We start from the raw sequence: 20103 nt of genomic DNA on the forward strand, positions 1-20103 counted from the left end.
ACTCAAGTAATAAGAAGTCAGCATTCTTACTGTGCTAAATGTTTTACATACATTCTCCTTTAATCCTTCTATGGCCCATGAGGGTTTTTTTTATTATAAAGAAACGGAGTCTTTGAGATGCTAATCTGCTCAAGTTACCCCACATAGAGATAATGATGCTAGGATTCCAACCAAAGTAATCCAACCAGAGTCTTTGTTCCTGCCCCCCATGCTGCAAAGGTCTTCTAAATGTCAGCCCATAGGAAGACCCAAGTTTCACATTAAAAATAGCTTCATTTAGAATCTGGAAGTTTCATAAACCAGATAGTGGTAAATCCAGTATTAAGTCTGTTTGTAGGCTTTCTGAAACATCATTTTTGCTTCCCTAACTATTTGGTCGTTAAGTAAATGGATACCTAGAGTCTTTGTGAAAATAGGTTGAAAAAGTTTCCCAAGGAGTGCCCTTTAATGCAATCTCTTGACTTAATCTTGCAAAACAACATGTGTGACAGGTAATTGCTGGTTTTTCTCCCCAACAGCCATTTTCCTTTTTCCTAACCAAAGCCCAATCTTGTTCAGGTGACTAGACTACTGAACCAGTTGACTACCTGCTTAATGGATCACTCCCCTGACCTAGAGGGTGAATGTTGATTAGTCCAAATCATTCGTAGTGATTCTGTCTCCCTTGCCAGGAATTGCTTTAGGCATGGGCACATAATGCAACCAGGACAGCAAGACAAAAATGGCAGTCCACTGGGGCGCTTTTGTAAAGTCTTTCTAGGTCTTGAAAGGAAAAAAAAAAAAGGCACTAGATTAAGATAATTTCTTCTTACTTCTCAATGTTGCAAATGCGATGTAGAATTTGGGGCCAGAGCAGTCATCTTGTAATCATGAAGAGAGAACCAAGAGAATCATTCAAAATCTTTGGGAATATTGCACCTTTGGAATAGCCTGTTCCCAATTTCTGTTATGAGAGATAAAGAATTCATTATATTCATTATGACAATGACACCTTTATTTACCAAAACAATCTGATTATTGTGACCCTCTCTATAAGACTCTTTGGAATAACCTACAATAGAGAAAAGCAAAGCTAACTGGATGGTCAAAGCAAAATTTGAAATTTGCTTTTGTTCAAAGCAAAATTTCAAATGAGGTCTTCTGCTAAGAAGTTCCTGATTATGAAAAAATAACAAGCTAGCTAAGAGTGGAGTTATTTTTAAGTTATGTTTGAGACTTTAACAAGGTCTCTACAAAAGACAGGAGTTTCTAATATTCCTTATCAACTGAACTAACTTTATATCCTGGATCACCTGCTCTCTGAGTTGCCACAACCTATAAACCCCACCCTCCACAGTGCCCTTTCAAGAGGAAATTGTAGGGGGTTCTAAGAGTTAATCAACAGATGTGTGGTGTTTTCTTTCTCTTTTCTACTAGCTGTGTACTCTTTCCTACGTAAGAACAAGAGACCACTCAAAGGAAGCTTGAATATGCAAAGTAAACCCACTATTAAACAGCTTCAAATGCTAAAATTTTCCATCCCTACATCTTTTCACCAATCAACTGTCTAAAGCAATTTGCTTTCATGAGGACTGGGCTAACTAAGTATAGTGCTTGTCTTTATTCAGTATTTAAGCACTTCCTTAAAGAAGCCTTATTATTTTTTTAATTTTATTTTTATTATTGAGGTACTAGAGATGTCCCCCATTCCCACCCCCTCCCCTGAACCCTCCTCCACCCAGTCCCGCCCCAACCCCAGCCTTCATCTCACTAATGTCTATGTCCTTGGGCTATGCATATATGAATATAAATTCTTTCTCTCCCTCCCCGCGCCCCACCCCCACCCCGCCCCAAGATCTGTCAGTCTGTGTCTGTTCCATGCTTCCATGTCTCTGGATCTATTTGTCAGTTTATTTTATTCATTAGATTTTACGTATAAGTGAAATATGGTATTTGTCTTTCTCTGACTGGCTTATTTTGCTTAGCAATAATACTCTCCAGGCCCCTCCATGCTGTCTCAAAGGGTAAGAGTCCCCCCCCCCTTTTTTTACAGTTGCATAGTATTCCATTGTGTTAATGTACCACAACTTTTTTATCCACTCATCTACTGATGGGTACTTGGGCTGTTTTCAGATCTTAGCTATTGTAGACAATGCTGCTATGAACATGGGGCGCATATATTCTTTCTGATTAGTGTTTTGGGATTCTTAGGATATATTCCCAGAAGTGGGATCATTGGGTCAAGAAGCTTTATTTTAAATGAGGTTTTTACTTAGCATGTACACATATACATATATATCACATATATACATGTAAATGTATATGTGCATATATATGTCTGTGTGTGTATATATATATATATATATATATACACAGACATATATATATATCACCCTTGGAAAGCTATTGGTAGTCTACTCTCTTGGAATTTCATATAATCTTTTAAAATTTCCAACAAGCATTTGAATTTTTCTTATTTGGAGAGCTCTTTTTAATTATTAATTTATATTAAAACTAGAGACCCAGTGCATGACATTTGTGCACTCAGAGGTGTGTGTGTGTGTGTGTGTGTGTGTGTGTGTGTGTGTGTGTGGTGGGGGGGGGGGTCCCTCAGCCCAGCCTGTGCCCTTTAGAAGTTCAGGAGCCCCTCAGGGGATGTCCTACTGATGGCTTAAGCCCACATAGTTGGACATCCTTAGTGCTACCACAGAGGCGGGAAAGGCTAGTTGCAATCACCAGCCATCAGCTGGCTTGTGGTTGAGGAGCACTCCCCCTGAGGGAGCACACTGACCACCAGGGGCAGCTCCTGCATTGAGCGTCTGCCCCCTGGTGGTCAGTGCACATCATAGCAACTGGTCGTTCCACCATTTGGTCAATTTGCATATTATCCTAATAAAGATGGAATATGCAAACTGACCGTAACTCTGCGACAAACATGGCGACGCCCACAGCCAATAAGGAGGGAATATGCAAATTGATGTGACAAGGCGAGAGGCAGCTCTAGCCAGAGCGAAGGTGGGAAAGCGGCTCTGGGCCAGAGTGAAGGTGGTGCTGGCAGCCAGGGGAAGGAAGGCCTATTCTTACACAAATCTTCGTGCATCGGGCCTCTAGAATAGGATAACTTCCTAAAAATTCTTCAATATAATTTCTATTTTACTTATTACTTGTATTAGCTTCCTATTGCTACTGTTACAAACCACCACAAACTTAGTGGTTTAAAACAATACAAATTTATAGTTCTGGAGGTCAGAAGTCTTCAAATCAATATGACAGCAGGGCTGTGTTCCTTCTGGAGTCTTGAGGGTAAAATGTTTGCTTACTTTTTCTAGCTTCTAGATCAGGCCACCTGCATTCCTTAGCTCATGGCCTCATCCTCCGTCATCAAAGTCAGCAGCATAGCATCTTCCAATTTCTTTCTGACCTTCTGTCTCCCTCTTAAAAAAAAGAACTTTGTGATTACATTGGGCTCCACAGGATAAACTCCCCATCTCAAGACCCTTAATTTAATTGCATATGCAAAGCCTCTTTTGCCTTCTATGGCAACATATTCACAAATTCCTAGGATTAGGACTTGGATATCTTAGGGACATACCAAATCTTTATTTGGAATAGGATGTCTTTATTCAGCCTTCCATACCACTATTTCTATTATTACTACTACTAGCAAAAATTTGCCAGGCACTGTGCTAACTGCTTTACATTCTTCATCTCAATTAGTCCATAAACCACATACTAAGATTGTGTAACTTTCTGAGACAGGCTTGTGACTAAGCCATTGTTGATAATGACAGTTCATCACAAAATTGAGTAATAATGATACAAAAATCTGCATTCCCACTCCTATCAAGCACTGACTTGTATATGCCTACAAGTTAATTATGAGATTACAAACTGTATTTTTAGAAAAATGTAGTCATATGGATAGAAATTTGCATTTAGAAGAAATTCAGCTACATTTGAGTCGCTGGTAGGAAACCTTGTAGTTACTGGGTTCTGTTAGCTTAGATCATTGAGACCAATGCTAATTAGATTTATCATTGCTACTCCTATGTAGAACAGTTCATTGCACTTAGCTTAAGAGACTATATGCATAACCCATGGACATAGACAATAGTGGAGTAGGCCTGGGGGCAGGGAGATGGATACAGGGTTAAAGGGGTCAATGGGGGGAAAAAGGGAACACCTGTAATACTTTCACCAATAAAGATAAATTGAAAAAAAGAAACTGTCTTAGACCCTTGACCAAGATGCTATGAAATGCAAACCTTCAAGTAGGACCTTTGTCAGAAAAGTGTGGGTTAATGCACAAAACCCATCACTGCTACTCAAACCCAATTTATAAACTGATGGTTGCACAAGAATTTGTTAGCATTAAAGAGTCCCACATTATAGTGGAATTGAATAGCATCTGTTTAATGTACTCCTGCCACTCAAATCTGTTAGAGGCAGTCCTTAATGTATGGTGAAACACTTAGAAGTGCAGCTGATGTATCTAATCATAGGGCCCAAATGACAATTTGGCACCTAAGACTTCCTAAGTATTAGGAGGGTTAGAGACTCTTGAACACTGGGTTGAGCCTCTTAGCTGTCTGATTTAAGGCTATTTTAAGATGGAATATAATTAAGATAGTTATAAAAGCCTGAATATAGATAATAGTCTAGACCAGTAATTTTCAGCCTGTTGGCTGTAAACTCTAGCAACATGTGGAAGTTATTGTAAGGAGTCCATTAATCCATTTGAGTACCAAATGTTGTCTGCAGATTATATCCTCCATACCAAATGTTGATATGGTTGTGATGAGTAATACAAATGTGCTTAAAATATCACTGAATTCATAGAAGCTTTTGGTCATTTTGCATTTTATTAATCATTAGGCACTTCATTACAATCAAGTGTGAAATTCTGATATCCTCAAAGTGGTTAGGCACCTCTGCTCTAACTTGAATTTAGCAGTGGGCCCAAAATACTTCTTACACACCAATGTTTCCATTCATATAAGATTAAAGCTTTAAAAGAGCCATCATCTGAAAGTTCAATCAGAATTGAGTCTCCCGAAAGATGCTGAGGAGTTGAGCAATATATTAAGACTAATAATGCTGATGAAACCTTTCAATAGCATCTTTTTCTTTCTACAATGATAGCTTAAGAGTAAGTTTAGCAAGATAAAGGTAAAAAAGTTTCATTTCCTTTATTTAACTTGCCTGGAGCGTCTAAATCAATAAACGAGAGGGTCTGTTTTTAAAACCCAACACTACCTTTTCTAAGAAAATGTCTGGCTTTTAATTTGTAAATAAATGCTATCAGTTGTATAGCACTTTACAAGAAATTTTTGCATTGTAGGGTCCCAGAGTGGGAACATTCTTATCATTTGTAGTCTTTTTATTTACTTATTTTTAAAGCAAGCAACTTTTTTCCCTTCTTTATTGATTTCAGAGAGGGATAGATAGAAAGGTGAATGATGTTAGAGAATCACTGATCAGCTGCCTCCTGCACGTCCCCCCATTGGGGATTGATCCCCCAATCTAGGCATGTGCCCTGACCAGGAATCAAACTGTGACCTCCTGATTCATAGATCCATGCTCAACTCTGAGCCATGCCAGCTGGGCTCATTTGTAGTCTTTTGAAAAAGAAAACAAAAACACACACACTATTTCAAAGATGAGAAACCACATGAAAGGTTAAGTGACTTGTCAAACATAGAAGAAGCTACAATTTAAAAAAAAAAAATCACATAATAGCAACTTATGTGATGTGCATTAGATGTTAGAAAAGTGCCATACCGAATTTTCTATGCATTTTGACTATTTGATCCCAATGAAGAAAAACTGGAAACATTTTGTGGTCATCTTACCTCCCTTAAGAGGAAAAAAACACTCTGATTTAAACTGGCAGGTACAGTATGGGTGTTGACTATATTCTCTTTTTCAGACTTAGTATAATAAAAATTCCTATAAATATCAGCATTTCAGGACTTTTTTATATCCAAATAATAATTTACTAAATAAACAGGTTTCGGGCTAATAGCACAGTTTTACAATTTATAATTACATAGGATCCAATATTTGTAAGTTTTTAACACATAAAAAAACTCGTCCTGTATATAGGATTGTATGGCACTGAAATATCTTGGGGAGTCTGCAGACTCTCCTTAGAAATATTTACCAAAGTTTCATTAACAGTAAGTTTCAACTTTCTGAAATGGTATAAATTATAGCTGGGCCAGTAGGGATAAAGATTTATTGAATGCCTTTCAGTATGTTTTAAATCCATGGAACCATTATAAAATTGAGACTGATTCCATATTTCTTTTTTTTAATATATTTGTATTGATTCCAGAGAGGAAGGGAGAGGGAGAGAGAAATAGAAACATCAATGATACTCATTGATTGGCTGCCTCCTGCACACCCCACACTGGGGATAGAACCCACAGCCCACAACCTGGACATGTGCCCTGATTGGGAACTGAACTGGGATCTCTTGGTTCATAGGTCAATGCTCAACCATTGAGCCATGCTGGCTGGGCTGACTCCATAGTTCTTGCTTAGTTAAAACAACATACAATACAATATAGGAATTTCAAAATTATTACACTGGAGGTAGGTTAAATACTGTCAGATGCTCACATTTACCAATCAGATGACTAAATTGACTGAAAGCTAAGGTGCTTGAGAGCTGACAAGATTTCTACAATTCCTTTTTCTATTTCCTTCAGCACCTGTTGGGACAATCCTGCTTATATTTTACACTATAGCTGTTTGCTGATATAAAACATGCCCCTTTTTAGGATGCCCCAAATACTTACCTGCAAAATAAAATATTCACTCTTCTCTGGTGACTTAGTCCATTGTTAGATAATATCCTTTCTGCTGATTCCCAGAGCACACATTTTAAGCAGCAGGTTCTGGTTAGTTCTGCTCATTCAATCACTCATTCAACCAACCAACCAACCATCATTTATAGATCATCTACTGTGTTAAATTCAGTTATTTTAAATGGAACCAAAGCAAAAAGTTTTAAAGAATTACCAGAGCTTTTATTTTTGCTTAGTTTTTATTAAAAAAATAAATATATCATAAAGCTTTTTTTTTCTTTAGGGAGAAAAAAGAAACAAGTTTCATAAAATCAAATAAGCAATGGTAAGGTGTCTTAACTTGAAAAAGATTGGGAATCACAGGTTTACAAGTTCTAATTGAAACAACAACTGTAACAGCCACAGTTGGCCGCTTCATGCCAATGGCAGCAAACAAGGTCAACTAGAGCAAAATAAATAACGGTGTGGAAGCCCTGAAAAGTGTTTAAACAGACTGATTCACTGAGACATCAATATAGATATATCTTGCTTTAAATAACACAGAAGTTCCTGAAAAGTTTTGTGTAAATGAAATGACCACAAAATACTTAGAAAGCTTGGTAACTGAAGGAATTCTGTGAATTCTTTTGTGAACAGCCACTTCCACTTTTGTAAATCCAGGTGTTTGCTTTGCTTACGGCAAAGTAAACCTAGCTGCTACCTCTCTGAACCGAGGTGTCAGCATATTCATCTAACACTGCTCCAGCTGGGCCAGTAGCACAACTTCCAAGTTTGTGTTTCTATTAAGTAGTGTAAAATACAGAGCCAGCCAGGGAACCCAGCTGCATCTGGCAAAGCAGGCATAGGGGTGGGATTACCACCTTTAACAATATTTCCAAGTCAGCAAATAGTTTTGAGGGTCCACTTTGTGCAAAGCACAGTAATAAGCCCTACCAATTTGGTTACAAATGTACTTTCTTTCTCTAAAACCTTGTCAGGGCCTAGCTCTGGAACCCTAAAATAAAGTAATACTCCTAATCTTCAAAACTGGCTTTAACCAAATTAGCTGCCCAACTTCTTCAAACTGAGTGGATAATGGGAGAGACTTTTTCCAAGGCTGAAGTGTAACAACACGAGAATCACATATAACTGGCTAGTGGAAAATTTTGCTGATGACAAAAATTTTTCAAATAGTTCCTTTTTTTAAACTTCCTCTAAACAGAACTCTGAATTCTCAGGCAAACTCTGCAGAAGTTAAAGTCATTGGTATGCTTTGGTTCGGTGATACATTTCAGTCCTGCTGATAGAAATGTTTCTTTCCACTTTGGACAGGGAGTACGCATAATACTAGTTCCAGTCAGTTTTATCACTGTAAATATACCAAATCCTCACTTTGTTCACAGCTGCCATTTCATTTGGCCAAACTTCTACCAGGCTTAAGTCACATTCAATTAGTTAGGCTGTTTTTTTGGTGTTTTTTTTTTAATGCTTCTAATAACATTGCTGCCTATATGTACAAGTGTGAATGAAGAATATGCAATCTGTAGTCTTTCCCACACTGAGTACACTAACAACAATTAGTAAATTATTAAAGAGTAAGTGGTCATTTTAAAACTTGTTTTTAAAAATTTTTTTACTTTCTAACACTTAAAAAAATGGGGTCTTAAAAGTGCCCTATTAATGTCCAATGCTGTTTCCCACTCTGTCCCACCCATCCAAAACCTGCTACAAATGCTGGATTGAGTTCATATCAAATAATTTAGCAGTACCAAGATTTTTCAAATGGAAACAGTGTTACTGACTTCTTCATATTGAATAACAAAATAAGGGTAACTCTGGTCATCATTAAAAATGACAAAAATCTGAGGCTCAAAGAAATTATCCACACAAGAGTCATACAGGTCACTGGTGACACTGCCAGGATTGACAGGAGGAGGTCTTCTCATTCCATGACTACCCATCGTATATCTGCCAGTTAGCACTTTGGCCAGAAACATGAAATGGACTCCTTTGGAGGACTTCTTAGAAAAGTTATGAGAGTAGCTTGCCTTCTTTGCAAAATAACTGCCTTGTCCAAACATTGTAGCATGCTTTCCACAGACTCGAGGGTCAAAGTTGTGCTTGCAGATTCCATCTACCACATCCTGGGATGTTCCATGAAATAAATGCCTCTCATTTATTATTCTGTCACGGCCACACATTTTCCTGTTCATATATTCCTTTTTCCTAATGCAAGAGTGGATAGGGAATTCAGAAGAAAGAAGGTATGCATCAATTCAAAAGGCATGATGTGGTCATAAACTTCCTCATGGTTTCAATGGGGAAGAGATGCTAAAGTGGCTATCAAGAGCAAAATGCCATCGATGATCATATTAAAAGTTTAAGCTTATCATTTCCACTGCAGATAAAAGCCCTTTTCTTTTTTTCTCTACCAACTGTTCACATGCTTTCTCTTCCACTTTAAAACTAGTTCTCACATTTTACCTTTTCAGAATGCCTTCCTGTCTAATTCCACCAACCTAATGTCTCTTAATTATGAGATTCCTCAAACCTACATGTATTCCATTTGCACTACATTAATTTGTTTGTTGACTTGAGAGGCAGCCTAGTAGAGTAATTAAGAGCAAGGTTTCTGGTGCTAGACTGCTAGGATCCCAATTCCAGCATCTTATTAGCTGTATGTCCTTTGGCAAATTACTAACCTTTTCTATGACTCAGTTTCCTCTCTGTAAAATGTAGACTGCAATACTCCACTCCTACTTATAGATCTGTTATAAGGATTATATGAAAACTAACATATAAAAAACACAAACATATTAATTTCTATGCAAGTCTTTACTAATGGTTCCACACTTGTCCTTAGCTATATTAAGAAAAGCTCTCTTAAACTTTTCATACTACTGACTCACCTTTTATATTTCTCCCAAAGAAACTGGTTTTGGACTCTCAATATTTGCAAAATTCTATATTTAAACTCAGGCACAGTCTTATGAAAAAGATTGTAAATAATTCGGTAACTTTTGTCCTCTGAAGAAACAGGCACTTGGATAAAGTCCTGAGATGGATGCATATAAACCCAAGTTTCAGGGTAAAAGTTTGCCGAGGTAACCCCATCTGGGCAGATGATTTGTGATGATGAGGTTGCTTCGAGAGGTGAAGGAGCCTGTGTGGGAACACCACCAAGTGTCCTAGAAAGGAGAATAAGAAATGTCAATGTAAACCACTCAGAACATTTCACATTAGAGTGCACTTTAGCAATACCTAATCTGTATAGCTTAAAAGCTTGTTTAAAAAACAATATATAAAATGCTATTGATTAAAGACAAAAGAAATCTTAGAACAAAAACTACCTTTATACAGATATTATTTGCTTCCTCCTGGCCTCCTGTTTGTGGGGAACACTATAGAATATACTGCTGCAAGGTAAGCAAACAATAACAAATTTATAAATATCTTTTCTCTTTGAATCCTGGACTTCTTTTTTGCCTATATAGTTAAAGAAACTTTGTTTCAAGGGAGCAGTGATAATTTATATGTGTTCTTCAAACTTTGCTGTACTAAATAGGAAACATATCATTACTAACGTCTATGTGGGGTAAGAAGAACAAAATAAGGGGGAGAAAAAAATGAGGCAGGCAGAAAAGAGGGAGCTTACAGAGAGAAACACAAAATATTCAAAATAAAAAAGCTTAAACTTTATAATTTTTATAAAAACAAACAAAAATCATAGCGTAGGCATTGAAAGCTGACATTTGGAATTCACTTCATTTTCCAGTATCACATACAACAAAAAAAAACCCACCAATACTATTCAAATTTTACAATTTTAGGTGTGATGGCTCTAATTACTTTAAGCTCTAGATACCAGAATGCATATTCTTGAACCTTTACATTTAGATGAATTTGAAAGATGCATTTAGATAAGCAGCAACTTGCTCAGTTACTTATTCCTGCCTGATTAAATGCTTAAATTCAAATCATATTTCTTGACCATTTTCAAAACAAAGCAAAAAGGAAGAAGCAGAGAGAAAGGAAATCCTGACCCTAAGTCCCAGATTCAGGTTTAGAGTACTGTAACATTCATCAGCATGTAGTGATCACAAGGAAGCGACAAGTCTGCCAAACAGATTAGGAAAGTGAAATTTTCCAAGAGCTTTGTGACACAGAGGTTACAACTGTGGGTGAACATGCATCTAATCTCCAGCACATATCTCATCCTCCTCCTCCTAATAATAATCATAGCCACCTTATACTAAGCACATACTACAAACCAGGCATTTTACATACAGTATCCCTGTCATAACCACCCTGCAAGATGGCTTGCTTATCCCTACTTTTCAAATTAAAAAAAATTGCTAGCAGAGCCAGCAAAGACCAGAGACAGGATTTTAATCAAGGTCTACCTAGTTTCTAAGTGCATATGTGAAATATGTGGAAATGGAAAGAGTACGTATTTTTCCATTTCCCCCAATATATGCAAACAAGGCTTAAAAGTGATGGATATCAGGATTAGAACTAGGGTTTGTTTGGCTCCCACTAACACCACTACCACCACCTCACATAGTCTTTTGCCTTTTAAAAGATGGACTTGATAAGAAGCTAACAATTAATAGAGGCACAACTCCCTTCTTTAATCCCCACCCCTTCAAGCTGTGCCTTTGATTTAACCTGCCTCAAAGTCCCTGTATCCCCCAAGTGCTTTTAAGTTCAGGGGCAGATTTAAAGGAGTGCTGGTTTCTCCAACTTTTATGACAGAAGGCACAACAGTTCTTGGCTTCTGAAGCATTTTCACCAAGCTCTGATAGATCCCTCCAGAACCTGCGTTCACTGGTACATATTTCTGGAGAGAGGCCTTACTGTTTTAATCAGATTCTGAAAAATCTGTAACTCCTTAAAAGCCATCACAATTCTGGAGGATGGCAGGAAACACAGAATATAAGCTCCTTATTTTTAGCTGTCCCCTCTATCCCTGCTCTGCAAAGAGGGTAAATCCAAGCACACCAGGTTTTCCAGTTTTATCAGGGGTTGAAGCTAGCAACAGAGGTTTCTGTGTTGAGGGAGGAAAGTAAGATTCTTCCCAAGCACTCTGCCCAAAACAGGTTTTAGGCTGTTGCAACTCTATTGAAAACGTGGCACTTACAATAGAGGACACTCTGCTTCTATTCTTTCTAATACCATTCCTCTCTTAACAAAAACACAACAGTTCCATAAAATAGAAGTTTCAAACCTATCTTTTCCTTTTTTCAGAGGGGATAGGGTCTATTATTTACTCACACATACCTGAAGATGAGCCTGTATAACTAAGTCTCATCCATCCTAAGATATTAAATTAGATCATATATATCCAGTCAGCACCCATTCCCATCAATAGATGCTTACTTTTAACAAACCAACATCCTAATTGGGCTAAAACATAAAAATGCATATAGACATGTCTGATGGAGTTATACAATCTAGTTGACATGGGTTAAAAATATGTATATTCCAAGCACAGTTAGAAATGTGGCTTTATTTTCTGAGAATGCTGAGCTTGTAGTCAGCTCATAGGTATTCCAAAGACATACTGTGTGCTTTACAGTGCTGCACCAGTCTCTTTAGGGAGGCAAAGCTGGTGGGTAAGGAACTTGTACTCAAGGACCTCTGACGAATGGATTTTCAAAATCCAAGGTCACCTTTTATCACTCACCTTCCCCCTCCCTTGTCAGTTTGAAAGAGGTTTCCTAACCCAACTTCAGTAATGAACCAAAAACTAATTCATTTGATCCTTTTGGGAGGAGAAGCCAAAGAAACTGTATCAGGCCTTCTCATAACCATAAGGTGAATGCATGGAATAGATGTCTTTTCAGCTGAAATGAACTCACAAACCTCTAAACCTGAGATTTGTTTGCTTTCATGCAACCTCAGCACAAGTATTGTAAGAATATTAAAGAATAAGCTCCTTTTTATCAGCCCCATGAAAAAAGAGCAAGCACAAGGAAAAAAAAATTTTTGTAACTTTGAGGTGATGGATGTTAACTAAACTTAATGTGGTAATCATTTTGTAATATATACATATGTCAAGGCATTAAGCTGTACACCTTAAACTTACAGTGTTGTTTGTCAATTATAAATAACACTAGAAGAATAAAAAGGAGCAAGGAAACCCTCATTTAAAGAGCTAAATTTGCAGGAAATTCGTGAATTAAGTCAGCCTCCCTCCCCAATCATCTTACAACCTCCCTACTCTGGGCTTTCCCAATTCTTAGGCATCTCTGATTCCCTAATAATTGTGGCTTTTTTGACACACATGTTTTTCTTTGACCTTTTGTATTTACTAACACTTAAACTTTTTTTCTGGCTAAAATCATGATCTTTCAGACTCTAAGAGTTGGCTTCTGCAATCAATCAAGTAACAGTCTATGGACTAGTAAACAGGTTTACTACTGAAAAATAGATTTTCGGAAACCTGCTTTTAGAACTACCTCACTCCTCTTTCTCCCCAATAGGCCAGTTCGAGTACCCCTTAGGCCGACTCAGTTGGATGGGAATTGAAGGGCTGCATTTACCCATTCTACCCTGGTGAACTTGATGCTTCTCTACTCCTTTCTCACTGACATGTCTGCACAATCTCTGATTTGCTAAGCTCTTACTTTATACCTGATTACCACTGTTCCAGACAACACTAAAATAGGAAATTTTAAAAAGAAAATGGAAGAACTTTGTTCTCATTAAGCCTAAGTTAGAAATAGTAAGTCCATATTTGTGACATTAATTCTCCTACTGCTTATATTATAGTTTATACTTTTACAAAACAAGCTTAGGTTTTAAAGGGGGGGGGGGGCAAGAAGGTAGCATTTCATAATTACTTATCTTAGGATCAAAACAAATTTTCACCATTCTATGAAAGTCCCTCAACAATGTAGCACTTGAATGAGCATTCTTACTCTCACATAGAAGCTACATCTCACTCGACTGGCTCAGCATGCCAAGATGCTGTTCTCACTAATGAGTTCCACCATCTCACTAGGATGACGATGTGTTCTTAACTACTGGACACTAACACTATCTCCAACTGTGCTAATGAAATAACAGGATTGGCATTTTTATTCATTTCTAATTTAAAAAACCATTAAGGTAAAATTTTTCACACTTGGACAAGAAACAAAGTACACATTTACCCAAGCAAATATATATTTCTAAAATTGGACTTATTACACAGTACTTTTGGATCCTGAGAATTTCATGGATTTTTATTTGTTTCTATTTTGATTGAATGTTCCCTTTGCAATCTCAGAATCAGAATCATTAAGATTCGGTCATAATGATCTGGGAAAAACACAGTTTGGGCTTGAAAAAAAAAACTACTATTAATATAGAAAGAGCGTCTTCACCTCAAAGATCAGCAGAAGGGACCAACCAATATTACTCTAACCTCCAAAGTTCATAAAACCAAGTAAACCTAGTATCAGTTTAAAAATCAGGCTCTAAATACAGTATATCTGATTAGAGTATATAAAGATTTTCCTTGAGACACTAACTTTCACAGATGGCTACGCAAATGGCAATGTGCCCCACCTTTTCACATCTACAAAGATGGGTGAGTGGGCTATCTAGAGAGGGAAAGAAGAAATGGCACTTGGGAAAATGAAAGAGCTCACCTATAATTCAGAAGGATGAGTTCAGTCTCAACCTGAAAGTGCCACAAGTAATTTTAGTCAGTATTATAGGAAGATGGGTCTTCCTTAGCAAATGAAAATGTAAATTATTTGAAAAGGTGAATTCTTCCCATGCAAATGCATTCAAGGAAGAAGAATGGAGAACATCACCTTGAAGGTCTCTCCCTACTTGACCTGGTAGTTTTCTGGGATTGAGAAGTAGTCCCATAACACAGAAGGGTATCATCAGAAAACTCAATTTTGCATGAAGGAGACATATGCAAATTTTGCCTTATTCCAGATATAATTACTTTTAGTTGTGAAAAAAATGTTAATTCTACTGTGCTTTCATTTAAAAAAATCTAATACAATACTCACTCTTTTAATGTCAGTTAACTATATCTTACCTGAATTCTATTTTTTGAAAACTTAAGCCCAAAGAATAACTTAGAATTTCACATTCTAGAGGTAATAACCAAGTTAGTTTTTTTAATTTAATTTTTTTTCTCTTTGGCATTCAGTTGTACATTAACATAAAATCAGAGTAAAAATGAGAGTTTTCACTGGACACTTACTGTAAATATGGAAGCAATATAAAACAGGAGCGGAAGAGGGGTCTCCTTTTTATTTCTCTCCTGAAAAATGAGTTGTGGAGAATGTAGTGGTTGTTCCACATCATAAATCGGACTTCTTTCAGACCCCGAGAGTTGGCTTCTTCAATCAATCGAATAACAGTCTATGGAGTAGTAAACAGAAGGTAAAGGAAAAAAAAAGCAACTTAATATACAATCACTATGAAATATAAAAACTGTTAATGTTACTAAAGCCACACATAGTTAACCTTGCTGTTAATATCAGAAGAGTTTCAAAAAAGTACAGTGAGTCAAATTATTCCCTTTATACATAGAAATTTTTTTCCTTTCTTTTGGAGCAAAGATACAGGGTAGAAAGATGCTCCCTGTTTAGAAGAGCACAGATTTCCACCTTAAGAAACATGTGAGGCCCAGGGCTCTCTTCTATTTTGAGGCCTTACAATGTCCTAGATATGCTTTGTTTCTTTTTTAATTTAGCCTTCTAATTGTTTTAATTACTCAAAAAAAGCTTCATTTTTTAAAAATTTAGATTTCTCACTCTGTGCTAGTGCTTTCAACACTTTCACAGTGATTTTTTTTTTTTTTTTTTGCTTCTGGACACTGGTGATCCTGCTGGCATGTTTTCTCATTTTAGACAACCTTATTACAACTTTAGGTCGCACAGCACGAACTCTGTGAAGTTGGCCAGGGCACAGGCCACATGCAAATTTTGGTGCTTTCCCAACCATCTTGGTATAAAGGTAAACAAATAGCAGGGGTTCAGGACAGTCTAGTTTTGTTAGAGGCTGCATTGTAGGACAGCCTCCGACAGTGTGTCAAACACTGAACTATTCTGAATGCCTGAGGACACCATCCCCGGGAGAGGAAAAGAGATTTTTTATATTTCTTAAGGGAATTTTCAGAAGAGGATTAAAGAAGGTAGTGTTCAAATAAATAAATTCCAAACCTAAAAAATCTCTCAGAGGACAAACGAAGGGACAGTCCAAGTATTCTGAGAATACTTTTTAAATAGCCTCTTGTTCTCTTTGGAAGGTATTAGATACTAGTTACTACTTAAGAGAGAGTCAAAATTTTAATTCAATATTGTGTTTTATAGCAATTAAAATACTATGTCATTTTCTTTAGTTATTGCCTTAAAAGAAAACCTAAGGTAGTTAAGTTAGTTTCCCCTTTTCGTGATGTTGGAAATTTGATCAAATTGAACTCAGATCTTTGGAACATGAAATTAATCTCTAAAGTCCATTTCAGGGTTTAAACTTATCTTGGAATCTCATTTAGAGGCAAATAAACCATCACCATTTTAAAATTTTGCTTTGTGATAAGCTATTTCCACCTTAAACTAAGGATGCATGTGCACATTTGATACAATTTTAAATGACAAATGTGCCTGACTACAGCTCAATAAACATTTTCAATACTTCTTTCAGAGGCCAAAGAGTGATTTTTTCCCACTATACTTCTGAAATGCTAAGCATAACACATGATCTAATCACCATGGTCCCAAGAACCAGTTACAACCAAAAGTTAAACCAGTAATCATTTCATTAAAATTACTCCAAAACCTGCTCTGAGTCTGAGTACTTACAACTTTAAAGACTTTCTCTCCATAATGTAAGTTACTGGGGAAACATTTTATCTCTAATAATAGAGATATTCTACTCATGGATTCCAGGGATTTAATGTGGAAAAAAATACATTTTTTGAAAAATGAAGAGAGAAAGTGTTACTTATATCAACAAGACTGAATTTTATATTTACAACCAGAAGCTCTTTGATTTGTAGTTCTGTGTAGTCATTGTTGGAAAGGAAGAACAAAAGAACAATGAAAGATAAAAAAAATTTAAATGTACTTTTGTGGATTTAAAAATCCTTTAAATACCTCAGGATACTCTCTCCATCCAAAGTGGTCCCTACAGAAGAATTTCCAGACTGTGTGGTAAATAGCATTGACATTGCTAGAGGGTGGTGTGGACAGCCTTCGTAGTTGGTCAAATTCAGTTGTTTCATACACATTCATGGCATTCAAATCTGCCCAAAATTCTTGTCCTCTAAAAAGACCCAAGAAAAAATGATTTGTTAATATTAATACATTTACAAAATAGAAATATTTAAACATCTCATTGGATATTAAAAATAACTAGTATAGCATATGTTGTAGATTTTTAAAAGTGGTCTTATTTGGAGTAAAGGGCATTTCTGATTGTTTCACCATCTCCTACACAAAAATCTCCAGGCCATGGAATTATGGTAGAATTGATTATATCCCACACCAGGGGTCCTCAAACTACGGCCGGCGGGCCACATGCGGCCCGCCGGGTGCCGCTGCTGCCTGTCCTGCTTAGCAGCCGACTCGTCCCGGGCCCGCAGTGTGCATAGGAATTTGTTCATAGTTTTGTTGTTTTTTTTTTAAACTATAGTCCGGCCCTCCAACTGTCTGAGGACAGTGAACTGGCCCCCCGTTTAAAAAGTTTGAGGACCCCTGCCCCACACCATCATTGACCTAAACCAATCAACAGAATCTCGCCCTCCCACTACAGTGGGATGAGCCAAACCCTGAGGATGACACTGACAAAGATTACAGAGAAACAAGAAACTTCTCTTGAAGCTTGTTTTGGTTTGTTGCTTTTTTCAGAGACATCAGTTTACCTAAGCCAAGTAGGAATACACAATACTGTTTGATGAGACAGGGGGGTAACAAAAGAAGGGAAAAATAAAATGACTCCAGAAGGTCACTACTGCTAATCTACTCACCACCAATACTACCTTTTATAGTGAAAAAAGAGTTGGCAAAAAAAGAAGAGAAAAATGACTTGATTATGAGGTTTAGCTATGAGATTATTTTTCTCATTTTTTGTTATCTGGTCTGCTGCTGCTGAATCAGCACTTTGTAAAACATCTGAATACTGCTGGGGAAAATACCCACTGAATGAATTAGAATCACTTAAGAAATTAATTTTATAAAGGGTGGTCCAATTAAAATATTTGTGTTTCTTTTTAAATGGAACTTCATCTAGTGTCTAAAACATCTAAACCTTTATTTTCAGTAACTGATAAAACAGTTCATTGCTCTTCTTTCTTTTTTTGTATGTTTCAAAATTTTCCTAAGAAAACAAAGTGTTAAATATATCATAAAATAACATCAGAGATGTACTTCCACCTTTTTCCACCACAGATTTCTAAACAGATGTCTATAACACACAGGATACTCCAGATCCAGTGGCACTCAGGAAGACTGGCTCATGTGAAATCCAGATGTCTGGACAGATATGCCCAATAATTATTTCCTCGTTGTAAATTGGGATTTTGAAAAGGGTATTAATTTTGACCTATGGGTTTTGTTGGTTAGTGCAATACTTTCTAAACTCTGCCCTTAGAAAACATGTTTTAAGGACTGTTACTAGGTATTCTGTGCAAAAAGCATTCTGCGGTCAAATGTTTGAAAAAAAGTGGTTATACAAAATTAAACAATTTATATACTGTGGCCACTCCTCAGTCCCTTTAATATACTATGGCAGACATTGAAGTACCATGATAAGGGTTATAAAGTATTCTTCCAAACCTATGACAATGCTCTCCCTTTTCCTCATGAATACCTGTTAACATCTCTCAATAAACACCCCTGACAAATGTCAGAGAAAGAAAATCTATTTTCCACCCACCATCCCAAAGTTCATAATTAGTGAATCAGCTTTTATATTAAAAACAAACAAACCACACACACAAAGACTCACGACATAAACCCAAATGATAGTGCCATGAAGCACATAACTTGTAAAAAACAGTATGGTCTTTAAAAATTCCCAAAGAGTTTCCAAAATCCCTAATTTCTTGCTCAGAAACAGACAAACTAGTTAAGACAAGGGCTTAAAAAGAACATATAATTTTAATTATAAAATGAGAATAAGACAATAAAGTGTATTTTAAAATAACATTTGGACACTGCTTTGTTTAAAAACGATTATGGTAGCCCTGGTGTGGCTCAGTGGATAGAGCATTGGTCCAGGGACTGAAGCGTCTTGGGTTGGATTCCAATTAAGGGCACATACCTTGGTTGCAGGCTCCCAGCCCTGGTTGGGGGCATGTGGGAAGCAACCAATCCATGTGTCTCTCTCACATCGGTGTTTCTGTCTCTCCCTCTCCCTTACACTCTCTCTAAACATCAATGGAAAAATCCTCGGATGAGGATTATAAAAAAAGATTATGGTAAATAGGAATATCCAATCAAAAAGGAAAAAATACTTTTGGGAAATCCTTGAAAAAAAAAGAGAAAAAACACCGAAAACAAACTCCTATGCCTATACGCCACATCAACTTGCTGTAAACAATTTTCACTTAACTTTAGGATAATTTTTTTTTTAAATCCTCACCTGAGGGTATGGTTTTTACTGATTTTAGAGAGAGGAAGGGGTGGAGGGGAGAGAAACAATGATGTGAGAGAGAAACATCAATTGGTTGCCTCCTATACGCACCCCAACCAGGGATCGAACCAACAACCTGGGTATGTGCCCTTACCAGGAATTGAACCTGTTATCTTTGAGTGTATGGGACAATGCTCCAATCAATTGAGCCACGCCGGCCAGGGCTTAACTTTAGGAGAATTTGATGTTATCGTAGAGCCACTTACCTCTTAAGATCATTGCCAATTTCTAAGTAGATTTTCCTGCTTTACTAGTATGTTTATTTCCCAATTATGAGTTAATAAATCCTCAGTATTTTTCTAAGGAGTTCTTAGAACAGCAGTCATTATGTTAACATGCATGTATAATATTCAATGCTTTTTGCTATTAAAGTGTCAAATTTTATTCTGGGCATCATTCTATGTTTAAGCCTGTATTACTAAGACTTCATAGATAATGATTTGCATGAGAAAGACATCTAAAACTGCAGCTTTTGCTACATTCTCTGTGCATTTCAGTCCTTTGGCCATTATGAAATTTCTATGACAAATCCTAATTTACTACAACCAAATGTTCCTTGCATTGATGTATCAAAGTACTGTTTTAGCTCTATTTGATTTTCAATATGCTTTTCTAGACTTGACAGAGACAAAACAACAAATCTGAAAAACATTAAATTATCTTTTTATAAGATCAATTTTACCACCTG

The 20103-nt window shown here is 36.8% G+C and overlaps 1 protein-coding gene across 1 annotated transcript in view; it reads right to left on the bottom strand.

Annotated features, from left to right (window-relative positions):
• Positions 1-6995: 6995 nt before the first annotated feature.
• TIPARP (TCDD inducible poly(ADP-ribose) polymerase) overlaps positions 6996-20103 on the bottom strand; it is a 29190-nt gene continuing 16082 nt past the window's right edge. Inside the window, exons 3-6 of the mRNA XM_080655434.1 lie at positions 16877-17045; positions 14980-15140; positions 9680-9958; positions 6996-8996 (exon numbers count right to left, since the gene is read on the bottom strand). Coding sequence (XP_080511560.1) covers positions 8549-8996; positions 9680-9958; positions 14980-15140; positions 16877-17045 — 1057 coding nt within the window. The 3' untranslated portion in view covers positions 6996-8548. The remainder of the gene's footprint in view (positions 8997-9679; positions 9959-14979; positions 15141-16876; positions 17046-20103) is intronic.

This window comes from Plecotus auritus, assembly GCF_963455305.1.
Source record: "Plecotus auritus genome assembly, chromosome: 2".
Taxonomy (NCBI): Eukaryota; Metazoa; Chordata; class Mammalia; order Chiroptera; family Vespertilionidae; genus Plecotus; species Plecotus auritus.